At 39.0% G+C, this 23,234-nt stretch overlaps 1 protein-coding gene across 2 annotated transcripts in view; it reads right to left on the bottom strand.

Moving 5' to 3' along the window:
• Positions 1 to 10,948: 10,948 nt before the first annotated feature.
• ARHGEF7 (Rho guanine nucleotide exchange factor 7) overlaps positions 10,949 to 23,234 on the bottom strand; it is a 657,452-nt gene continuing 645,166 nt past the window's right edge. For both annotated transcript variants that reach the window (XM_053707777.1, XM_053707776.1), the window contains one exon: positions 10,949 to 13,950. In XM_053707777.1, the coding sequence (XP_053563752.1) occupies positions 13,828 to 13,950 (123 nt within the window). In that variant the 3' untranslated portion in view covers positions 10,949 to 13,827. The remainder of the gene's footprint in view (positions 13,951 to 23,234) is intronic.

Consider the following 23,234-nt stretch of genomic DNA (forward strand, 5'->3'; position numbering starts at 1 on the left):
AATAACAAATGACAAAAACGTTTTTTAAACAGTCACAACAACTCTACTGTGGCCTTTTTACCTCCCTCAATACGACTTTTGAAGCCTTTTGAGCCCTTCAGAGAAGTCCTGGATCATGCAGGAAGAAGCTGGATGTCTGTGTCTGTAATTTTTGCTGTGCAAAAAAACGCTAAAATAGGCCCCTCCCACTCATATTACAACAGTGGGAAGCCTCAGGGAACTGTTTCTAGGCAAAATTCAAGCCAGCCATGTGGAAAAAACTAGGCCCCAATAAGTTTTATCACCAAACATATGTAAAAAACTATTAAACATGCCAGCAAACGTTTTAAAATACACTTTTATAAGAGTATGTATCTCTATTAATAAGCATGATACCAGTCGCTATCACTGCATTTAAGGCTTTACTTACATTACTTCGGTCACAGCAGCATTTTCTAGCAAATTCCATCCCTAGAAAAATATTTTAACTGCACATACCTTATTACAGGAAAACCTGCACGCTATTCCCCCTCTGAAGTTACCTCACTCCTCAGAATATGTGAGAACAGCAAAGGATCTTAGTTACTTCTGCTAAGATCATAGAAAACGCAGGCAGATTCTTCTTCTAAATACTGCCTGAGATAAACAGTACACTCCGGTACCATTTAAAAATAACAAACTTTTGATTGAAGAAATAAACTAAGTATAAAACACCACAGTCCTCTTACGACCTCCATCTTAGTTGAGAGTTGCAAGAGAATGACTGGATATGGCAGTGAGGGGAGGAGCTATATAGCAGCTCTGCTGTGGGTGATCCTCTTGCAACTTCCTGTTGGGAAGGAGAATATCCCACAAGTAATGGATGATCCGTGGACTGGATACACTTAACAAGAGAAAAAGTTCACAATTCACATGGGGGGAGGGCTGTGATTTCCACAAGGAGCAGCCTACCTGTGTTGCCTGTGAACATGGTGGGTTAGCCCACATTTCACCTGGGAGGCCTATGACATTTCCCACTGAGAAAAGATCTTTCACTGCCTCGCTGATAAACTCTGTGTCTACCCCTTTTACCAACAGGGTACTTTGAAAAATAAAATGGGCCCAAAATTGGTTAGATGACCCATCTCAATGACTAGCAGCTCTGCACTTCACTTTCACCTCACTCCTCGTCAAGGAGGAAAAAGAATGACTAAGGATCATGGGAAGAGGGAGGGATTTAGATTTCTGGTATGTAAAGGTATCTTTTTCCTCTTCCTAGTGGTCAGGAGGGGAATTTAATCACATGTGGACTATTATCATCTGATTAAAGAAATAAAAGATGTATAAAAGAATCTGAGGGCTCTAAAGGCCATGTCAGAGTGCACCAAAACAAAGCTGCAAGAAAGCAGTGCAAGACAGTGTAGAAAGGTATAGCAGATAGCCCAAAGCTCCAAAATATATTTATCAAGAGAGAGACATCTTCAGAGTGACGTTCAACTTGAAGGTCATTCCAAACTATTCTACAGCCAGAATGCCTAGCATTGTGTGCAACACAATTGAAGGGCAATGAAAAAGTGATGCTGTTGCCAAGAAATGCAAGGTTCAATTGGGGATATCCAATTTTCCATGTAAGTCAGGAGATCATGACATTAACTGTGAGAACACCCTAAAATCTTGACTGTTGATCCATAAGAAAAATTGAGTGGAATTAGATGTGGAATATTTGAAGGACTGAACTATTGACTGAAGAGTTCAGTGTGGACCTCGAGTGTAATCACTGGGCATAGGTTTGGAGGCATATATCAAGTCCTCTTGAGCTAAGGATTTCTTGAGAAGGGTTCATAGTAAAAAGAGTTGAGGATTGTGGGTCTAGCAGAATTGCAATTTTGGGCTGGAGAGGAGAGATTCTGAATCCAGTGGTGTGCATCAACATTGAAAGTATGAGAAGGGGTGCTTAGGTAGTATAAGGTATGTTTCCAAAAGCATGGTTAGATGCCAAATTAAATAATTTAGAAAAATGAATTAATGGGTAGCCAGTCAGGCATTTTTGCTATAGACTGAATACCCAAATACTAGTAATGGACAACAAAAAATGATTTTATATTAAATCAGCCGCCTTTGGGATACTAATTGACCCTTGCAGTTAGTGGTATGGAACAAAGAAAGGTCAGACCAGATATATGACTCTAGAGAAAGTATGAATATGTATTAAGCGGAATAGTAGAAGGAATGCGCCCAAAAAGCTCTGGTGAATCTCAAAGCAGAAAATAAAAATGGAGGCATAAGAAGGAGGCAGGTGGGAAGAGCAGATGTGCCAGTTCTATAGTATAATCTCCAGGTTCACGTGCATCACAGTGCCAGTGTGAGAAAACCATTTATTTTATTTTAAATTTAAACTCTTATAACAAACTTTTTAAATTAATTGTCACTACTTGAATATTGAAATTAAGATGTTCCAAGGTATGATGTGAAGGGTCTTACATTTAAGATTCCAAATGAGTAAATAGAACACTGGTTCCAAGTAACAACCTTTATTGCATCCTTATTAAAAACAATTTAAACATGCAGTAAGCCTCCCTTTTTGCCAGGAGAGCATCTTTATCTCCTCCCCTTTGGGGCAATTTAACCCACTCTATTATTCTAACTATCCACGTTGCATTGAAGTACCCTTTTAAAATGAGTAACTAGAGGTGTAGTGAGAGCCCGGTTTTATACTCGATAAATGCTCCCTTATTCTTGATCTAATCTCCTGTGCGGTGAGACCCATGTACTGTATTTGACAGGATGTGCATGTTAGAAGATAAATTGCATATGTAGTGCGAGAATTTACACTTTGTATGTTCAAATCTTTCTCCTGTACTTGCATTATAAAAAAGCTGCGCCTGTGGTCCCATGTTCACAGGCAACACAGGTAGGATTTCCACATCTATAAACTCCCTTTTGATCCAACCATGTACTCGGTCAATCTTTATTTGTATCTCATTTTGTGGGTGATAGAATATTACCTAGGGTTCTATCTCTTCTACAGGTCACCAAATGTTCTAATTTTGCATCCGCTGCTAAAAGAGAAAAATGTCTTAACAATTTTACACACATTGTGATATTGATCGCTATATTCTGTTATAAAATTAACCCCTTCGAAACTTCGGGAGGATGTACCCTTCACTTTCAGTAGTTCCTCTCTGGTTAATTTATCTATGGTTTTACAAAAATTCTTCTATAGTTTAATTCGTATAACCTCTTTCTTTAAGTTGTTTTGCTTATTCTTCGGACTGTTTTAAATATGTGGAGTGATCTGTGCAATTTCTTTTTAGTCTGATAAATTGCCCCTTCGCTGAACCCCTAAATCATTTATTGGGATGATTACTCTTCGCATGTAGCAAAGTATTTCCTGTTATGGGTTTCTTATAACCCTCTATAACAATTCTTCCATCTGGTATGCCCTTTAATGTGAGATCCAAAAAAAGTAAATTTATGCTTACCTGATAAATTGATTTCTTTTACGATATGAGGAGTCCACGGATTTCATCCTTACTTGTGGGATATTAAATCTGCACCATAGGTGTCCTGTGTTTCACTTCACATAGGGGCGTGACTATCGCCAGGAGCAGACCGGGAGAGTAAGAGTCAGCCGAGCGGCTCCGAAGCTTCGGCTTGCGAATTATTGCACTGGAAGTGCAAACATCCTTGTGAGTATATAGTTAATACTCTAGTGGCAAATCTCACAGATTGTTAGGTTTATCTGCACCAGAGCGCCTCTTCTTTTTGTCTTTTCCATGACGAAGTCTATCATCACGCATACTGCGGAGAGAGCTGCTATTTCGCTTTGGGGATATATATTTTTTTTCTGCCACTTCAAAACCGTGGGACTTTTATATCTGTTGGTACACTCTATATATTGTGCTTACACCAACAAGGATTTTGTATAAGTATTTTTATATATACTGCATATATTTGATGTTATTGGTTATTTATACATACATATATTTATCGGTCAATCATATATATACATTTTTATAATTATATTAAAATTAGAATATATTCTTTAGGAATAGCATAGAATAGGCGCACCTCTCTTTTTTGACACACAACAAATTGTGCTGTCTCTCTTTTCTCTCTTGTGGGATATTAACCTCCTGCTAACAGGAAGTGGCAAAGAGCACCACAGCAGAGCTGTATATATAGACCCTCCCTTCCCCTCCACCTCCAGTCATTCGGCCGAAGGTTATAGGAAGAGAAAAGGAAAGGCTAAAAAGTGCAGAGGTGACTAAAGTTTACAAAAAATATAAAGAAAAAACTGTCTTAAAAGAACAGGGTGGGCCGTGGACTCGTCATATCGTAAAAGAAATCAATTTAGCATAAATTTACTTTTCTTTTACAAAGATATGACGAGTCCACGGATTTCATCCTTACTTGTGGGAAACCAATACCAAAGCAATAGGACACGGATGAAAGGGAGGGACAAGACAGGAACCTAAACGGAAGGCACCACTGCTTGAAGAACCTTTCTCCCAAAAATAGCCTCAGAAGAAGCAAAAGTATCAAATTTGTAAAATTTGGAAAAAGTATGAAGGGACGACCAAGTGGCAGCCTTACAAATCTGTTCAACAGATGCATCGTTTTTAAAAGCCCATGTGGAAGCCACAGCCCTAGTAGAATGAGCCGTAATTCTTTCAGGAGGCTGCTGTCCAGCAGTCTCATATGCCAGGTGGATGATACTACTCAGCCAAAAAGAAAGAGAGGTAGCCGTAGCTTTCTGACCCCTACGCTTTCCAGAATAAACAATGAATATGATTGACGGAAATCCTTAGTTGCCTGTAAGTAAAACTTTAAGGCACGGACCACGTCCAAGTTATGTAACAGACGCTCCTTCTTAGAAGAAGGATTAGGACACAAAGAAGGAACAACAATCTCTTGATTAATGTTCTTATTCAAAACAACCTTAGGAAGAAATCCAGGTTTGGTACGTAAAACTACCTTATCAGTATGAAAAATGAGATAAGGAGAATCACACTGTAGTGCTGAAAGCTCAGAAACTCTTCAAGCAGAGGAAATAGCAACTAAAAACAGAACTTTCCAAGAAAACAATTTGATATCCATGGAATGCATAGGTTCAAACGGAACCCCTTGAAGAACTCGAAGAACTAAATTCAAACTCCAGGGAGGAGTAATGGGTCTATATACAGGCTTAATTCTAGATAGAGCCTGACAAAAAGACTGAACATCTGGCACATTTGCCAAACGCTTGTGAAACAGAATTGACAAAGCTGAAATTTGTCCCTTTAAGGAACTCTCTGATAACCCTTTCTCCAATCCTTCTTGGAGAAAAGACAGAATCCTAGGAATCCTAACTTTTACTCCATGAGTAACCCTTGGATTCACACCAATAAAGATATTTACGCCATATCTTATGATAGATCTTTCTAGTGACAGGCTTTCTGGCCTGGATCAAAGTATTGATGACCGAATCAGAGAATCCTCGCTTCCATAAAATCAAGCGTTCAATCCCCACGCAGTCAGCTGCAGAGAAATTAGATTTGGATGTTGGAAAGGACATTGAATGAGAAGGTCCTGTCTCAATGGAAGTTTCCACGGTGGCAGAGATGACATGTCCACTAGATCCGCATACCAAGTCCTGCGTGGCCACGCAGGCGATATCAGAATCACTGATGCTCTCTCCTGTTTGTTTCGAGCAATCACGCGTGGGAGGAGAGGAAACGGTGGAAACACATAAGCTAGGCTGAACAACCAAGGCACTGCCAAGGCATCTATCAATTCGGCCTGAGGATCCCTTGACCGGGATCCGTTTCTGGGAAGCTTGGCATTTTGTCGAGATGCCATCAAATCCAACTCTGGTTTGCCCCATCTGAGAATCAATGAAGCAAATACCTCAGGGTGAAGTTCCCACTCCCCCGGATAAAAAGTCTGTCGACTTAAAAAATCCGCTTTCCAGTTCTCTACTCCTGGGATGTAGATGGCTGACAGATGACAAGAGTGGGCCTCCGCCCAACGGATTATCTTGGATACTTCTATCATCGCTAAGGAACTCCTTGTTCCCCCTGATGATTGATATATGCCACAGTCGTAATGTTGTCCGACTGGAATCTGATGAATTTGGCCGAAGCCAACTGAGGCCACGCCTGAAGCGAATTGATAATTGCTCTCAGTTCCAGAATATTGATTGGAAGAAGAGACTCCACTTGAGTCCAAACACCCTGAGCCTTCAGGGAGTTCCAAACTGCACCCCAGCCCAGAAGGCTGGCATCCGTTGTCATTATCACCCACGAGGGTCTGCGGAAACAAGTCCCTTGGGACAGATGATCCGGCGACAACCACCAAAAAAGAGAGTTTCTGGTCTCTTGATCCAGATTTATCTGAGGAGATAAGTCCGCATAATCCCCATTTCACTATCCGAGCATGCACAGCTGCAGTGGTCTGAGATGAAAGCGAGCAAACGGAACCTGTCCATTGCCGCTACCATCAATCCAATTACCTCCATACACTGAGCCACTGATGGCCGAGGAATGGACTGAAGTGCTCGGCAAGTATTTAGAATCTTTGATTTTCTGACCTCTGTCAGAAATATTTTCATGGCTACCGAGTCTATCAGAGTTCCCAAGAAAGGAACCCTTGTCTGTGGAACAAGTGAACTCTTCTCTATGTTCACCTTCCAGCCGTGAGTTCTGAGAAAAGACAACAGTGTCCGTGTGAGATTTTGTCAGATGATATATTGACGCCTGAATCAGAATATCGTCCAGATAAGGCGCCACCGCTATGCCTCGCGGTCTGAGAACCGCCAAAAGAGACCCTAGAACCTTTGTGAGATTCTGGGTGCTGTAGCCAACCCGAAAGGGAGAGCCACAAACTGATGTTTGTCCAAGAAGGCAAACCTTAGAAACTGATGATGATCCTTGTGAATTGGAATATGAAGGAAAGCATCTTTCAAGTCCACGGTAGTCATATATTGACCCTCCTGGATCATTGGTAAAATTGTTCGTATTGTCTCCATCTTGAATGATGGAACTCTTAGAAATTCGTTTAGACACTTGAGGTCTAAGATGGGTCTGAACGTTCCCTCTTTTTTGGGAACCACAAATAGGTTTGAGTAAAACCCCTGTCCCTGTTCCAATTTTGGGACTGGACAAATTACTCCCATAGTCGAAATGTCTTTTACACAGCGTAAGAACACCTCTCTTTTTATCTGGTTTGCAGATAACTTTGAAAGATGAAACCTCCCTCTTGGGAGAAAGTCCTTGAATTCCAATTGATAACCATGGGTCACTATTTATAGTGCCAAGGGATCCTGAACATCTCTTACCCAAGCCTGAGCAAAGAAAGAGAGTCTGACCCCTACTAGATCCGGTCCCGGATTGGGGGCCGCCCCTTCATGCTTAGGAGCAGCAGCAGGCTTTTTGGATTGTTTACCCTTATTCCAGTTCTGATTGGGTCTCCAGACTGACTTAGATTCGGTAAAATTCCCTTCCTGCTTTGAGGAAGAAGAAGCGGGGGGTCCTCCTTTAAAGTTCAGAAAGGAACAAAAATTATTCTGTTTACCCCTCATTTTAACTGACTTATCCTGAGGTAGGGCATGGCCTTTACCTCCTGTAATATCAGAAATGATTTCCTTCAATTCTGGCCCAAAAAGGGTCTTACCTTTAAAGGGAATAGCTAAAAGCTTATGTTTTGATGACACATCAGCAGACCAAGATTTGAGCCACAATGCTCTACGTGCTAAAATAGCAAATCCTGTATTCTCTGCCGCTAATTTAGCAATTTGAAAAGCGGCATCAGTAATAAAAGAATTGAGAGCCTTAATTCTATCTAAAATGTCATCTAATGGAGTCTCAACCTTAAGAGACTCTTCTAGAGCCTCAAACCAAAAAGCTGCTGCAGTAGTTACTGGAACAACGCAAGCCGTAGGTTGTAAAAGAAACCCCTGATTAACAAATAATTTCTTTAATAGACCCTCTAATTTCTTATCCATAGGGTCTTTGAAAGCACAACTATCCTCAATGGGTATAGTAGTATGCTTAGCTAGGGTAGATATAGCTCCCTCTACCTTAGGGACCGTTTGCCAAGAGTCCCGAAAGGTATCTGATATGGGAAACATTTTCTTAAAATTAGGAGGGGGAGAAAACGGTATACCTGGTCTATCCCATTCCTTTTTAATAAATTCCGAAATTCTCTTAGGAACCGGAAAAACATCAGTGTAAGTTGGTACATCCAAATATTTATCCATTTTACACAATTTCTCTGGAGGAATCACAATAGGGTCACAATCATCCAGAGTCGCTAAAACCTCCCTAAGTAACAGGCGGAGGTGTTCAAGGTTAAATTTAAATGACATAATGTCCGAATCTGTCTGAGGTAAAACATTCCCTGAATCTGAAATTTCACCCTCAGACAGTAATTCCCTGATCCCCAACTCAGAGCACTGAGAGGGAACATCGGTAATAGCTAATAAAGCATCAGAGGATTCAGTATTTACATTAATACCTGACCTACTGCGTTTACCCTGCAACACTGGTAATTTAGACAATACCTCTGTAAGGGTAGTTAACATAACTGCAGCCATATCCTGCAGAGTAAAAGAATTAGACGCACTAGAAGTACTAGGCGTCGCTTGTGTGGGCGTTAAAGGTTGTGACACTTGGGGAGAATTAGATGGCATATCCTGATTCTCTTCAGACTGAGAATCATCCTTATGCACACTTTCTTGACCTAATATATGGTCTTTACAATGTAAGGCTCTTTCAGTACAAGAGCTACACAAGTTTAGAGGGGGTTGCACAATAGCTTCTAAGCACATAGAACAATGAGAATCCTCAATGTCAGACATGTTGAACAGACGTGTAATAAGCACAAAAGTCGTTTAAACACTCATTTATTGCATAAAATAAAATTTAGAAAAAACGTGTACTGCGCCTTTAAGAAAAGAAAAAAGTGAACAATTTTTCCAAAATGCTCAAAAAACGTTACAGTATATCAAAATTTAACCTTATATCATTGGTTGATCCAAAAATTACTGCACCCAGAAGCAAGGGCAGAAAATAAGGCTCTAAAGTACTTATATCAATAATAAGTCATTTAATAAACAAAAAATACCCTCTGCACCCTACCCTACCTGCCCCCAGGGTACTTTGAAATAACTTTCAAACACTTCAGACCAGCTTGCATAGTCCAGGAGCCACCAGAGTTACTGCTTGCTGCTGCCTAGCCTGAAAGAAGTGCGCATCTGAGCGTGCGAAAAATAGACCACGCCCCTTGAGGTCAAATGCCGAAGTAGGTCCAAACACAACCGCATGGAAAGCGGTTTCACAGCTACAACCCCTCAAAAGCACCAGTAAGCAAACATATGGATGACAGAAATAAAAATGTTATATATTGTTTTCTTTTGAATGCCCATAGTGTCACACAAAGCCCATAAGTCAACCATTAAATAAAATCAGGGACTCCAGTAATACCCTTTATATAAAATAGGAATACTGCTTACCCCATTTCCATACAGGGAAATAATTGCCAGCCAGTTCTGATATATCAAGTCTCCTCAGAAAAAAAGGCTGTACATACCTTAATGCTGCTTGTAGCATGAAAACCGGTCTCCACACTGAAGATGTCTCATGGTTACCTTCAGAAGTCTTGTGGGAACCAGCGTGGATCTTAGTTACAACTGCTAAGATCATCAACCTCAGGGCAGAAATCTTCTTCCATATCCCCCTGAGGAAAATAGTACTCACCGGTGCCATTTAAAATAAACTTCTTGATTGAAGAAACTAAAACTAACACCTCACTTTACCATGTCTTCCTAGTATAACAAAGGCAAAGAGAATGACTGGAGGTGGAGGGGAAGGGAGGGGCTATATATACAGCTCTGCTGTGGTGCTCTTTGCCACTTCCTGTTAGCAGGAGGTTAATATCCCACAAGGATGAAATCCGTGGACTCGCCATATCTTTGTAAAAGAAATGTATTGTGTGTTTTTCAAATTCTGATGTGAAGCTGAGCCCTACTTTATAATTGTTTAAATATTCGACAAATTCTTTGGTGCAATTTGCAAGGACATACTAGCCTAAACTCATTAAAACATTTGGAAAGGGATATTGAATGTTTAACTTGTAGTAACAAATGTTTCAGTATGTCAGAAAGTTTTTTGGCCAATCAGAAGGAGTTTGTGGTTTTAAATAAGAACATTTAGGGCAAAGAGTACGGAAACAACCCAAACGGGTCAGCCTTAGTCCAGAGGTGTAAGATGTGATACGCAATCGAAACATGTTTGGATTATTACGGTTGGCTATATTAAGGTGAGCACAGTTCAAGGATCATCACATACTGAAAGCGGGTATCGGAGGGGATATGCTTGAAGAGAGCAGCTGTGAAGGTATGATGTCACTGAAGTGAGTCGTATGTGGAGGTGAAGTTAAGCAACACAGAAGGGCCTGGGCGGTGCAGATCCTGCAATAAACGAGTGGTGAGTGGCAGTTTTGCTGATACTGGCAGGAGCGATTGTGAAACATTGCCTGAGCTATTCCGGCAGATGTCAGGACGACGGAGGTAAGCCGAATATAAACACTTCTACAATATCGTGACTGAAGGATTTCTATATATGTGTTTTGTTTTTGGACAGTCTGGCCATCACTCACGCACCTACCTTCCAGTTGCAATATGTGACAATATTAACAAACGTATATGTACATGATAGTCACATGGTGTACACAACCTGCATATATGAGATATATTTACATTTGGAATAGTGATCGATTATCAGAGAGAATTTTTTAATAATATTGCCCCCGTTCATATCTTCTATAACTACTATAATTTTATGGTTACCGTAGCCACTTTGATAATTGAATAAGTCCTGGCTGGGTGCAAAATGGGATTTGTACTGTTCTGTGTTTCTTACATATAAGATTGTCTAGGATATGAATATAGCTATGTCATCATAACATATATCACAAACAGAACACACAAACATGAGAAAAACAAGCTGAATTCTATAAAGTGAGACATTTATTTTGTAGCAATAAAATAAATGTTTATTTACATGGACATAATACAAATATTGTAGTGGTCAATAATGAGGCATCATAAAGCCCGTCTGCATATTAAAAAAAGTATTACTTTATTACTGCAAATATATTAACATTACTGCTCCCCAGCATTCTACATATCAGTGCAGTTTGACGCCTTATGGACATTTACATAAATGTCAGTTTTAGCATAGACTGAAATGTATAAGGTTCTCTAGTATGGAAGATTACCACACTCAGTTGATTTTCCTAAAGAGAAGCTCTGAATAGACTGTTGCTATTAAATGGCAAATCCCAAGTTTCACTGGGTGGGAGGAAACATGCAATTTAACGAGACAAGCCCACATACTAATTTGCCATGCAACACAACAGAACTAAAGACAAAACTGCTGTACCTATGTAAACCCAAGAAATGGCTTAGTATCCTCATTGCTTACAGACAACTATGTTACAAGCAGTCTGTACCACTTTAATATACTTTATATCTCTCCCCCAAAGCAGAGGTGGTGAACAATGGTATGCTTGCCGAAGTTGATACGCAAAGTATGTTTTCAGCATGCCTGGGCTTATTGACAAAGTGCCCACATTGCTACCTATTAGAGGAATTTTTAGATTATCACCAATTTGGGCAGAGACAAGCAGTTATATGGGTTTTTTTCTGTAAATTATAATTGATAGCTTACTTATCAAGCTGCAGTTCATCAATTTGATTTCATAGTGTTGTGCTAGTGCCACAATCAGTATTATATCAGAATAATGATTAAAAGAAAATACACAAGCTTGTTAAGAATATTTCTACCATTTCTCCGAGTCACATAATGTAAAATGTTACATTTTCCTTCTATTTACAAGATTTATACAGTATCACTAAACCATACAAAATAGAAAGTCCCCAATTGATAACTGCTGTTTTAACAAATAATAAAATCATTTTTTTAAGGAATAAAAACCAAAACTGTAATATAGAGATATGCTGCAAAAGTTCATTTCCAGCCATATAATGATTAGCATTCTTTTGCTACCTACGTTCCTTAGCTTTACCTTGCCACTTTCTCGTTCCCTCTGTTTTCATTAACAATGGAATGTGAAATCTACACAATATACCACAAGGGAAAATAACATATAAGCACAAATATAACTGGGAATGAAAATGGTAAAACAATTACAGCCCTGTATTTTAAATGTAATATTAATATGTTAATCAAAAATAATTATTGCCATGGTAATTGACATTCCAATCTAAGAATAACTTCTGTGGTAGCCTCTTCAACCCAGATCAAGCTATAATTAACCATTTTTTTTCCAATAATTACTTTTAAATATTTCAAAGCAGGAAGAAAAAAAAAATACCATTAGTGCATATAGAAAATGGAAAGGCTAACAATGGAGCAAAATGGTGCTGCCAAATACCAAGCAAACATAAGAACAACAGAACCCTTGCAAACAACCACTTGAATCCTTGGTACTCACATGGGCTTAGACAGAAAAAAGAAATTCAAATGGCAGAACTCTACTTTAGATACAAAAATAAAATACCCAAGTAGTATTACCTGCACCTATAGGGCTTAGAGTTTCCCAGCATATTGTGAATATTTTTTTTTTTTTATGGGACAAAGTTCCCCAGTCATATTAGATATAGGACATGTGATGACATCTATTGTCACATACTGTAATATAAAAACATTGGGAAATCCTGCCGTTGAGGCCTACATGAAATATATCCTGAGAGAAAACCCTAAATTATATACTAAAATGTTCACAGTTCATTTAAAAAAGTGAGTGTTCCCTATAAATCATTTGCAAAATTTGTGTCCTGTATATTACATCGGCAAGTCGATATCAGTGGATTGTCAATAAAGGTGTGGCAAGATGACCTCATATGAATAGTTAAGCCACACAAGTGAGGTAACATGATCAAATACAGCATCTGAATACACCTCTATATAAAAGTAAAATGATCTTACTGTTAATTAATAAAAAAGTAAAATGCAGACAGTCAATTCAATTATACTGTATAATTTCATTAGTAGCAGTGATCAGTCAGTATGTTTTTGCAAAAAGCAATAAATGAACACTGAAAAAAGCAGGTAGATATTTACACCTTTAGTTGCCCAACAAAAATATTCCATATTAGTGTTAGGAAAGATATTAATAAATAGATATGTATAAACAAATATCACAGTTGTTAGAAAAAAACGTCTTACATTAAAATGGCTCCAGGTTTCCATGCTTTGTTTTAGCCCGTTGTTTACAACCTTATGCTATTTGCATGTTTATAAATAAGGCAATTAAATTACTTAAATACATGGCCTTACGTGTCATTTTTTATTATTTATTTATTAATTTAAAAGCATGTGAGATGTAATTTTTTTGTCTCCTGTCACTAGTCATTTTAGGTAGACTGTTTAGAAATATGTACATGTATACATGACAAATTATGTAAAATTAAAAAAAAAACAGGTATAAATGTGAGTAAGCCCCAAGTGCCTTTTACATAATGAATTCAGAATACTATATACAAAAAGAAATATATATCTATAGTCTTTTAAAAAGTCAGTGGAAAAGCACTTTCAGTTACAACTGCTCTGTCTGAAAAATGAGGTAAGAAATGTGTATAGTTGAAATCTGAATACATTGGTACTGTTCAAAATCTGTGAGATTCACACTTGCAGTTGGTGAAAGTTTCCTGTAGACGGTCAGCTATACGGGGTTTCAGTACAGTGCAACTGAGAGTCATTATTATAATCCAGTTAAATCTGATTTAATAGTGCTCCTGCCACATGGACCACAGCAGGTCCAAGGTTTTGCCACTTGATCTTAAAGAAGACAAGGTTTACACCATTATAAATTGGTTTCATCCCAAGATGGATCATTCATGTTTTTTAGGACTTTCCTGATGAGCTTCTCAAGTTCCTTGCGTGCTCTCTGTTCCTCTTCTAGAGATTTCTTCATCTTTTTTCCATCCTGTCCATATAAAGATAAAATGATTACCTTAAAAATACTGAAATATTTATATTTTGTATGTTTGTGAAAATGTCAAAACTGACGTTTTAAAAACGTTATCTTCCAGTTACCTCCTGAATCCTAATTAGGAGCTGTAAGGCCTAGTGTCGGCATGCATGACTTTGTATTTAAAGGGACACTGAACACAATTTTTTTCTATCGTGATTCAGATAGATCATGCAATTTTAGGCAACTTTCTAATTTACTCCTATTATCAAATTCTTTTCATTCTCTTGGTATATTTATTTAAAATGCAAGAATGTAAGTTTAGATGCCGACCTATTTTTGGTAAACACACTGTGTTGTTCTTGCTGATTGGTGGGTAAATTCACCTACCAATAAACAAGTGCTTTCCATGGTTCTGAACAAAAAAAATAGCTTAGATGCCCTTTTCAAATAAAGAAAGCAAGAGAACGAAGAAAAATGGATAATAGGAGTAAATTAGAAAGTTGTTTGAAATTGCATGCTCTATATGAATCACCAAAGAAAGAATTTGGGTTCAGTATCCCTTTAACTTCTTTGCAGGGGTAACATTTAACCTTTTAATGCCGTTATATTCTGTCACAATGGCTCTGGGCTTTAAAGCCGTTATGACGGAATACAACGCCATCGCAAACGGCTGTCCTGAAGCCTACTAGGCTTGCAGGATTTGATTGCGGTCTGGAGGGTGTTCCAAGCGTCATAGGGACGCCCCCCAGACCCGATCCCATAATTGAAATCTCGTGATCTTGCAAACGATTGCGTGATTTCAATTTGTCTACATCGGAACAACTTTATAACCCTGTCATGAAAAGGCTAATAAGAAAAATAATAAAAACAAGCCAACAACATACTCTATTTTGTTTTTAAATGATACCATATTTAACTCTAAGTTGGGCTGGCTTGATCCATTTCTACTTCTCAAATGAAGGGGGAAAAAAGGAGTTTCCGAGGGCTCCTTACTTCAGGTCACATACAGTGATGTTTGTAGGAAGGTCATCCAAGAACAATTTAAAATGGAAGTTTAGATAAAAAAAATATAAACAGACATACATTGTACTAGTTTCTTCAAGGGGCACTTAAGTGGCAGTTATTGCTTTACAATTGTTTGATTCTATTGGTTTTTAATGTTTTTCTGTTTATATTCCATTCTCTGACATATCAAAAGCATAATTTGCTCAATCAATCTACATGCAGATGGTGCATCCCTGGTAACCTATTGCTGTACATCTTTACAGGTAACGTTCTGCCCAAACAAAACACAGATAATAAAGACTTCATGTTTCTTGCCAAAGGACATGGTTTCAGCACTAATACAAATTTACATAATAATGAGCACACTTGCTAAAAGTAATAATTTCTATAAATTCCACTGCTTATTGGAAACAGCCCAACTGATATTGTTAACATTGGTGACATAAACGTAATTTTTTTTTTTTATGTGACTTGGTAGAAAAAACAATTTATTTTTTTTTCTCAGTTTTTCATCAGGCTAATATTGATATATATATATATTTTTTTAATATATCTTTATTGAGAAATTATTAACGACAACAAGGATATACATTACATAATGACAGAAGCAAAAAAAAATTAAAAAAATACAAATTACATCTGCAATGAGTTTCATGGACTATGCAATGTCGTGAAATAAGTGCTAGTTAAACAATCATTGTCGTCTTGGAAAGCAAAAGAGGAGGGGATCCAAAAATATACACCCTATTAAACTTTCATAGGTTTTGGTCCCCTGATGGCGTAATTTTTTTTATTTTAAATACATATAACCTAGGAGTCTTCATACGTAAACATAAGAATTTCTATATTAGAAACAAAGGAGAGAGGAAGACCTCCACAGAGATCGAGAGAAAGAGATAAGAAAGAGAAAGAACTAGGGGGTGAAGAGAAAAAAAAAAAAGGGGAGGGGAAGGGGCAACCACAGTTCTAATACCTTGTATGGACTGATGACTAGGTTTCAGAGTAAAAAGAGCAGAAAAAAAACAAATTAAAATTGTATTATTCCAAATGGACTTCATCATTTCATGTGTTTGAAGTCTATGCGTTTTCAGGTAGTGATATTTCTCTAGGGTTAAGAGGTCAATCATCGTTGTTCTCCATTCTGCAACTGTGGGAATAGTTTTGGATTTCCAATACTTAGGGATTAGTTTTTTGGCAGCCGTGAGCATTATCAAAAGTAAGGGTTGTTTTCCAAGGCAAACCAATCTGGGTAAGGATAGGAACAGGATAGTTTTTGGGTCGGGAATAATCAGAGTTGACATAATCTCAGAGATGGCTGTAAAAACGTCCCTCCAATAAGTGTCCAGTGCAGGGCATGTCCACCAAATGTGGAGCAAAGAGCCCTCCTCCCCACATCCCCTCCAGCAAGTGCTGTTTAGTGTGGGGAAAATTCTGTGTACGCGTGATGGGGTTAAGTACCACCTGCAAGAGAGTTTTAGGTGGATCTCCTGTATTACTGCTGAGACTGATGATTGTTTGGCCAATTTGAAAGCTTTTAGCCAGGTCTCCCCATCTAGGTCACAATCGAGTTCCCTACTCCATGAGTATGTATATGATGGGATTGTTTGTTTGGATTGTTTAGGATTTTGTAGAGTTTAGATATGAGGTGGGAGGGGGGTGTCGTCTGTATGCATAGTTTTTCAAATGTTGTTGTGTCTCTGCCCAGTTCCTTTTTATGTTTATTGTATGAGATAAAATGCAATAATTGGTGATAGTGGAACCATGAGGAGAAAATCTCCCCATGACTTTCCTTTAATTCAGTTTGATTTTTAAACTTGCCATTTTCCGTGGCAAATTGTATGGAACCTATTTTAAGGCTATAAGGTTGTTTTAATGTGGGGCCTAGCCGGTGGTAAGGAAGATCTACATTCTCTATGAGTCGGGAGAGCGGGGCATATTTAGAGGAGATGTGTGTTGTGGAGACTAAGATTTTGTCCCATTCCGCAAGAATTTCAGCCGTAAGGTGATAAGCATGTAAAGTTTTGGGTCTACTTTGAGGTATGGTCCATGCCATTGTGGCTACATAATTTAATCTAAAAATTTGTCTGTCAATTTGTATCCAGGCTTTATCGTCTGCGTTATGCGCCCATTCAACTATATGTTGCAAAGTTATTGCTTGTTTGTAGGCTTTTAAATTAGGTACTCCGAGTCCCCCATTATCCCTGGGTAGATACATAGTTTTTTTTGGCACTCTAGGTCTGGAACCAGCCCAGATATATTGTTCAAAAACTTTCTGTAAATGGTTTATGTATTCCCCGGGTAGTGAGATAGGGAGGGTCTGAAGCAAATATAGGAATCTCGGGAGGATATTCATCTTCAACACTCCAATTCTCCCTAGCCAAGACAACTGCTTATTTTTCCAAATAGATAAGTCTCTTACTATTTCGTTTTTTAGCGTAGAGTAGTTGAATTTGAACAAGTGTGGAGGGGGTCAGAAATATCCCTAAATATTTTAGCTTTTTCTGTGCAATGGGGATGTTGTATTTGTCTTTTAAATATTGTACAACCCTCTGATTTTCGTTTATATTTAGTATCTCAGATTTAGTGATATTTAACTAAAAGTCTGATATTTTGCCATAGCGATTGAGCTCAGCGAGGAGCTCTGGGATAGAGGTTTCGGCTTCTGTTAAAGAAAACAGTGCATCATCGGCATACAAAGCCTGTTTATGCTCCACATTACCCACCATCATCCCTTTAATGCCTGGATTGTTTCTAATTTTTTGTGCCAGCACATCCATGGCAACGGCAAATAGTAGAGGCGACAACGGGCAACATTGCCTGGTGCCGTTGTGAATATTAAAAGGTTCCGAGAGGGTACTATTAATTCTTATTCGGGCATTTGGGAAAGAGTACAGAGCCATGGACATATTTAAAAAGGGAACCGGTATTCCCATTTCTTCCATTGCTCTGTGCAAAAAAGGCCAACCAACCCTATCAAAGGCCTTTTCGGTGTCGGTTGCAAAAAGGACTAAATGGGTATTTGTGACTTTAGCGTGGTTTATTAACTGTAGAATTTTGATGGTGTTATCTTGGGCCTCCCGTCCGGGGATAAAACCCACCTGGTCTTTAGAAATTAGGCTTGGGAGGTATCTATTTAATCTATTGGCGAGGATCTTGGCTAATAATTTCATGTCAGTGTTTATGAGCGAGATTGGTCTGAAGTTCTCTGGGCATATGGCTGGTTTTCCTTGTTTAGGGATTACTGTAATGTGGGCTTCTAATAATGTTCTAGATAGTGTTGGGTTATCCCTTAAATTATTAAAGAGCTTAAGGAGGTGGGGGGAAAGGATGTTTTTAAATGTTTTATAGTACCTGGAAGAGAAACCGTCAGGTCCGGGGCTTTTACCTGACGGAGTATCTTTGATGGCCTGGTGTAATTCTTCTAATGAGATGGGAGATTCCAAATGTGACCTCACATCTTTATTTAGGGTAGGGAGTTTAAGATCCTGGAAGTAGGTGTCTGTATTAGTCGTTACGTCATTTGAGGCGTCCCGTGGTTGGGATAATGTGTCCGTTTTGTTGATACTGTAAAGTGAGCTAAAATAATCCCGGAAAATGGAAGCTATGTTTTTACTGTCATGGGTGAGTTGTCCCTCATTTATTTTTAAAGAGTGAGTGTATGCTGATAGTTGTTTTCTGCGAAGGTGTCTTTCTAAAATTTTCCGGGTTTGTTGCCCCCTCATAATAATACTGCTTGAGATATAGGGCACTACGCTGATGCACCTCAACTAGGACGTGTTTAAGATCTTTCCTCGCATTTGTAAGTGCTTGTGTAAGGGTGGTGTTGTTTGGATTCATTTTATGGTCTGTTTCAAGGGAGTCAATCTTAGCTAGTAGGTTGGTGTGTAATTCCCTAGAATGTTTAGAGATTGTTTCTCTGTGCTTGATAAACAGTCCCCTTATTACAGATTTGTGAGCTTCCCATTCTACGATGGGTGCCGATGCGGTGTTAGTGTTAACTGAGAAGTATTCTGATAGATTTTTCCCTACGTCTTCTAGGATTAATGGGTTTACAAGTAAAGTATCATCTAGTCTCCATATCCTAGATGTAATTGGAAGGCCTGGCCAAACAACTGAGCAAGTGATTGGGGCGTGGTCTGACCAAGTAATGTTACCTATTCTACACTGATCGATAAGGGTGAGGCCGTTAGTGTTTGTAAATATATAGTCTATCCGCGTGTAGCAGTTATGGGGGGGGAGTAGAAGGTGTAGTCTTTCGCGTTAGGGTGCAGTATTCTCCAAATGTCTTGGAGTGTGAGGTTATTCAGAGAGTTTTTCACTGATTGGAGTACCGACTTGGGCACACTGGAGGAGCCTCTAGAGGTGTCTACTCTTGGGTCAAATGAGACATTTAAGTCCCCTGCTAGGAATATCACACCTTTGGCATGGTCTAATAGTAAATTTGAGATTTTCTTAAAGAAACTGGTCTGATTTTGATTAGGGGCGTAGAAGTTTAGTAATGTAATTTGTTGCCCAAAAAGGGAGCCTAATATTAAGACATATCGGCCTTCTGGGTCTCTGATACATTGTGTTATTTGGAGCGGTAAACTTTTGTGAATCAGGATTCCCACCCCATTTCTTTTATTTGGGCTTGAGGCAAAGCAAGTTGTGGGGTAATGCAAAGGGGACCAATGAGGTTCCTTACCTTTTTTTAAAATGCGTCTCCTGCATCATCAGGATTTGGCTATTGAGCTTGTTCAGTTCTCTGAGAACTAGGGATCTCTTGCCAGGGCTATTGAGCCCCTTTACATTTATTGAAGTCATCTGGAAAGTATGGTCTTGAAACCTACTGAATTTAGAAGTCATATTTTCTGCTTTGTGGTAGGAAATAAGGGGTAGGGGGAAAAAAAGGGGGGGGGGAAAGAAAGAAAAAAGGGAAAGAAAGAAGAAAGGAATGAATTAAAAGATAAAGAAGAGAGAGAAAAGGAAGAAGCTTACTGAGCAGTCACAAGATCGAGTGAAATAGTCTTATGTTTGTAAGCAGTGGTTTTAGGTAAACCGTTTGTTTGTGATGAGATCACACAGAGTAGTTACTTAGTGAAGAGTAACAAAATAGGGGAAGTATCTCTATAACCGGCTTGTTGATATATAACTGTTGAAAACTTTCATTGTTCCAGGACATGAAGGGGGAAAAGGTGTTATGTGGAGCAGGGAGAAGGGGAATAGTGTTCTTATAATGAGGAGAGTGGAGAAGAGTAGTGAGAGGGAGGTGCTTAAGATTACTATTAAGCTATGGTGTGATGAAAAGAATAATTAAAAAAAAAAGAAAGACTACTGAGAGTGGAGAATGTCATTCTCCAGGCATCACCCTTGAGGAGGGTGGGCTATTTGAGCATTATCTTATTAAAGATGAATTAACACTGTCTTACTAGACTGCTGTCTCAGTGGCATGTGATTTGGGTGGTAAAGAAAGTGTTAATCAGTATAAGCATAATGAAACAGTGTCGAGGATCTGTCTCAACTAACAAAGGGATTTTCAGGGGGTGCCTAATGTGATAAGAACCCTGTAAACCACCATGAGTAACATTTTCAACAACAATAACATGCAAGAAAACATAACATTCAACTTATATTTAGCTCATTTGGTCAGATAAAGAGTTTGTTGTGGTATTGGGGTGAACAGTCCCACTCCGTCCCAACAATAAAAAACATTCTGAGGGGATTTAACTATATAATGCAGCATTAAGAACAATTGTTGAACACAATAAAATTCAAACTAAACATTAATAAATGAAACTGGTTGTGAAAGGATACAGGAATGAGTAGATCATGTTCTTTTGATAAATAAACGCAGGGGATCTGCGCTAAATACTTCTACAAGGGACCATTTCAGTGTTCATCACAGTGGAGTGCTATTGCAAACTTTCTTCCAAGTAGAACACTAATGAGCCTTTATTAACTTATAGAAGGGAATCAGCAAGAGATCGCTGACACTGGCCTCCAGATATTTTGTCGCTGTCGCTTGTTCCATCCACGGTGTTACGGCTATCTCCAGTTCTGTTCACCTGATCACCGTCAGCCGGAGTACATGGTAGGGAAAGTTCTTTATAAAAGAGGTTAGGGTCCGAGTCTGGTCTATATATGACTATTTTATTGTTGTATGTGGCTATTAAGGAAACTGGAAATCCCCATCTGTAGTGTACTTTATGGTTTTTCAGTGTGGAAGTGATGTGGGACAGCTCTCTACTCTTTTGTAGAGTTATTGGGGATAAGTCTGAGAACAGTTGAATTTCTTCACCCACACGCATAATGGGGCTCCTCTCTCTGGCACAGCGCAGAAGTTCCTCTTTGTCCTTGTATCTGAGAAATTTAACTATTATATCTCTCGGAGGTGCTTTGGCGGAGGGCCTTAGTCTAATAGCTCTGTGAGCTCTCTCTATTTGAATATCTTCTGCTGAGGGGTTGTTTTTTATTATTCGAAATAGGGCCTGAAGATATCCCTCTATCGCTGGGGGAAAACCCCCCGATTCTAAGGTTATTCCGACGACAACGGTTCTCCAGGTCTTCTAATTTTTCAGACAAGGCCTGAATCTTGCCGTCGTGTTCTAAAATGCTTGAGAAGTTAGATTGAATCTCTGCCTGTAGGGTATTTTGGTTTGTCTCCAGGGATACCACTCTTTTGTCAATAGCCCCAAGGTCTCAAGTCACCAAAGAGGGTTCTCATCTCATGTAGGACGACTTTAATATGATCCTTAGATGACAAATGTGTGATATTTTTTGTGACATAAGAGCTGTTCTTAGAGTCCCCTTGTCGTGAGGAAGAAGCCATTTGTGTTTGTTCGTCTGATAAGATTTCTGTGTGCGTGGGGGTCTGCTGTTCACGGGGTTTTAAATATTGATTTAGAGTCTTTGAGGATGGGGTCTTATCTCCTTTATTCTGTCTTTTGCAAGGCATTACCTATTTGTTGTGTGATAGTGTGTCAAAACAGTATTGAGCCACAACAGTTGAACTAAAGGAAAGGTTCTCTTCCTGTTATGTCTTTGAAGCTTTTTAAGGTTCTTGCAGTAGATAGTAGTTGTTGTAAGCAAACCCTGTACTTGGATTCTTTTCACAACTGTCCCATATCCAATTTTATAAAGATAAACCGTGAAGTGTCTCTGTTAGTGCTAGAAGAGAATATCACAGGCTGTCCAAAGTGATTTTTGTCATTTGCTATGTGAGCTTAGTGTCTTATTACCAGTGTTAGGTGGTTTTTACGGTAAAGGGGGGCAGTGCTCTTATACCCCTCTGGTGTGTCTGTGACACCGTCTCCTGTTTATAGGCTGTGTGTGCGTAAGATGCCAAGTGAAGTGTTACCTGATCCGGAGCGGGACCCTGAATTAAGTGCGTGCGCGGAAGAAATGAAGCTGTGACCTCCTGTGCATGTACCTCGATCCTCACGCTGTGTCTCCAGCAGCCACACTGGTTCCCTTTTCTCTCACAAATAGCCGCCTCTGCTGCCGACAAGCCAAACAGAAGGGCTCCTGTGATTGCGGTCCTCACCAGTGACGTCGCACTGCTCCTACAGGCTCCACATCCGACGCAGCAAAGGGCCTCAGTAAAATCTCCGGTGTTAACGGGTGAGGTATTGAACAACTGCCCCTTAGATATGAACAGTGTGGTCTTAGCAATGTTCAGCCGAAAGAGGGAATTAGGTTGGAAGTTTCATGTCCCTGGAACTTGCTAAAAGCCGGTATAGGAGATGGGAGCCCTTCTATCTAGCAACGATCTTCCAGCGTGGCTAGACTCTGCCCCCTCAGAAAAAAACAATTTTAACATTATTATTATTGTTGTTGTGGTCACCCTTACTTACATGAAGCAGAACCGGCCTGACTCAACCATTTACTGGCTGGCATAAAATTCTGGCATTCAAGTTCTGAAATATTTTGAGAGCTTGAAAATGTTTTCAGAGAGAAATATGATTTGCAAATTTTTAAATTCTAAAACCCACAGTCCGTATATAATATGATAATTAATTACTTTTCTGCAACTTAAAGGGACAGTCAACACCAGAATTTTTGTTATTTTAAAAGATAGATAATCCCTTTATTACCCATTCCTTAGTTTTGTACAGCCACCACAGTTATATTAATACAGGGAGTGCAGAATTATTAGGCAAGTTGTATTTTTGAGGATTAATTTTATTATTGAACAACAACCATGTTCTCAATGAACCCAAAAAACTCATTAATATCAAAGCTGAATAGTTTTGGAAGTAGTTTTTAGTTTGTTTTTAGTTATAGCTATTTTAGGGGGATATCTGTGTGTGCAG

Source organism: Bombina bombina, chromosome 3 (genome assembly GCF_027579735.1).
Source record: "Bombina bombina isolate aBomBom1 chromosome 3, aBomBom1.pri, whole genome shotgun sequence".
NCBI classification, from domain to species: Eukaryota; Metazoa; Chordata; class Amphibia; order Anura; family Bombinatoridae; genus Bombina; species Bombina bombina.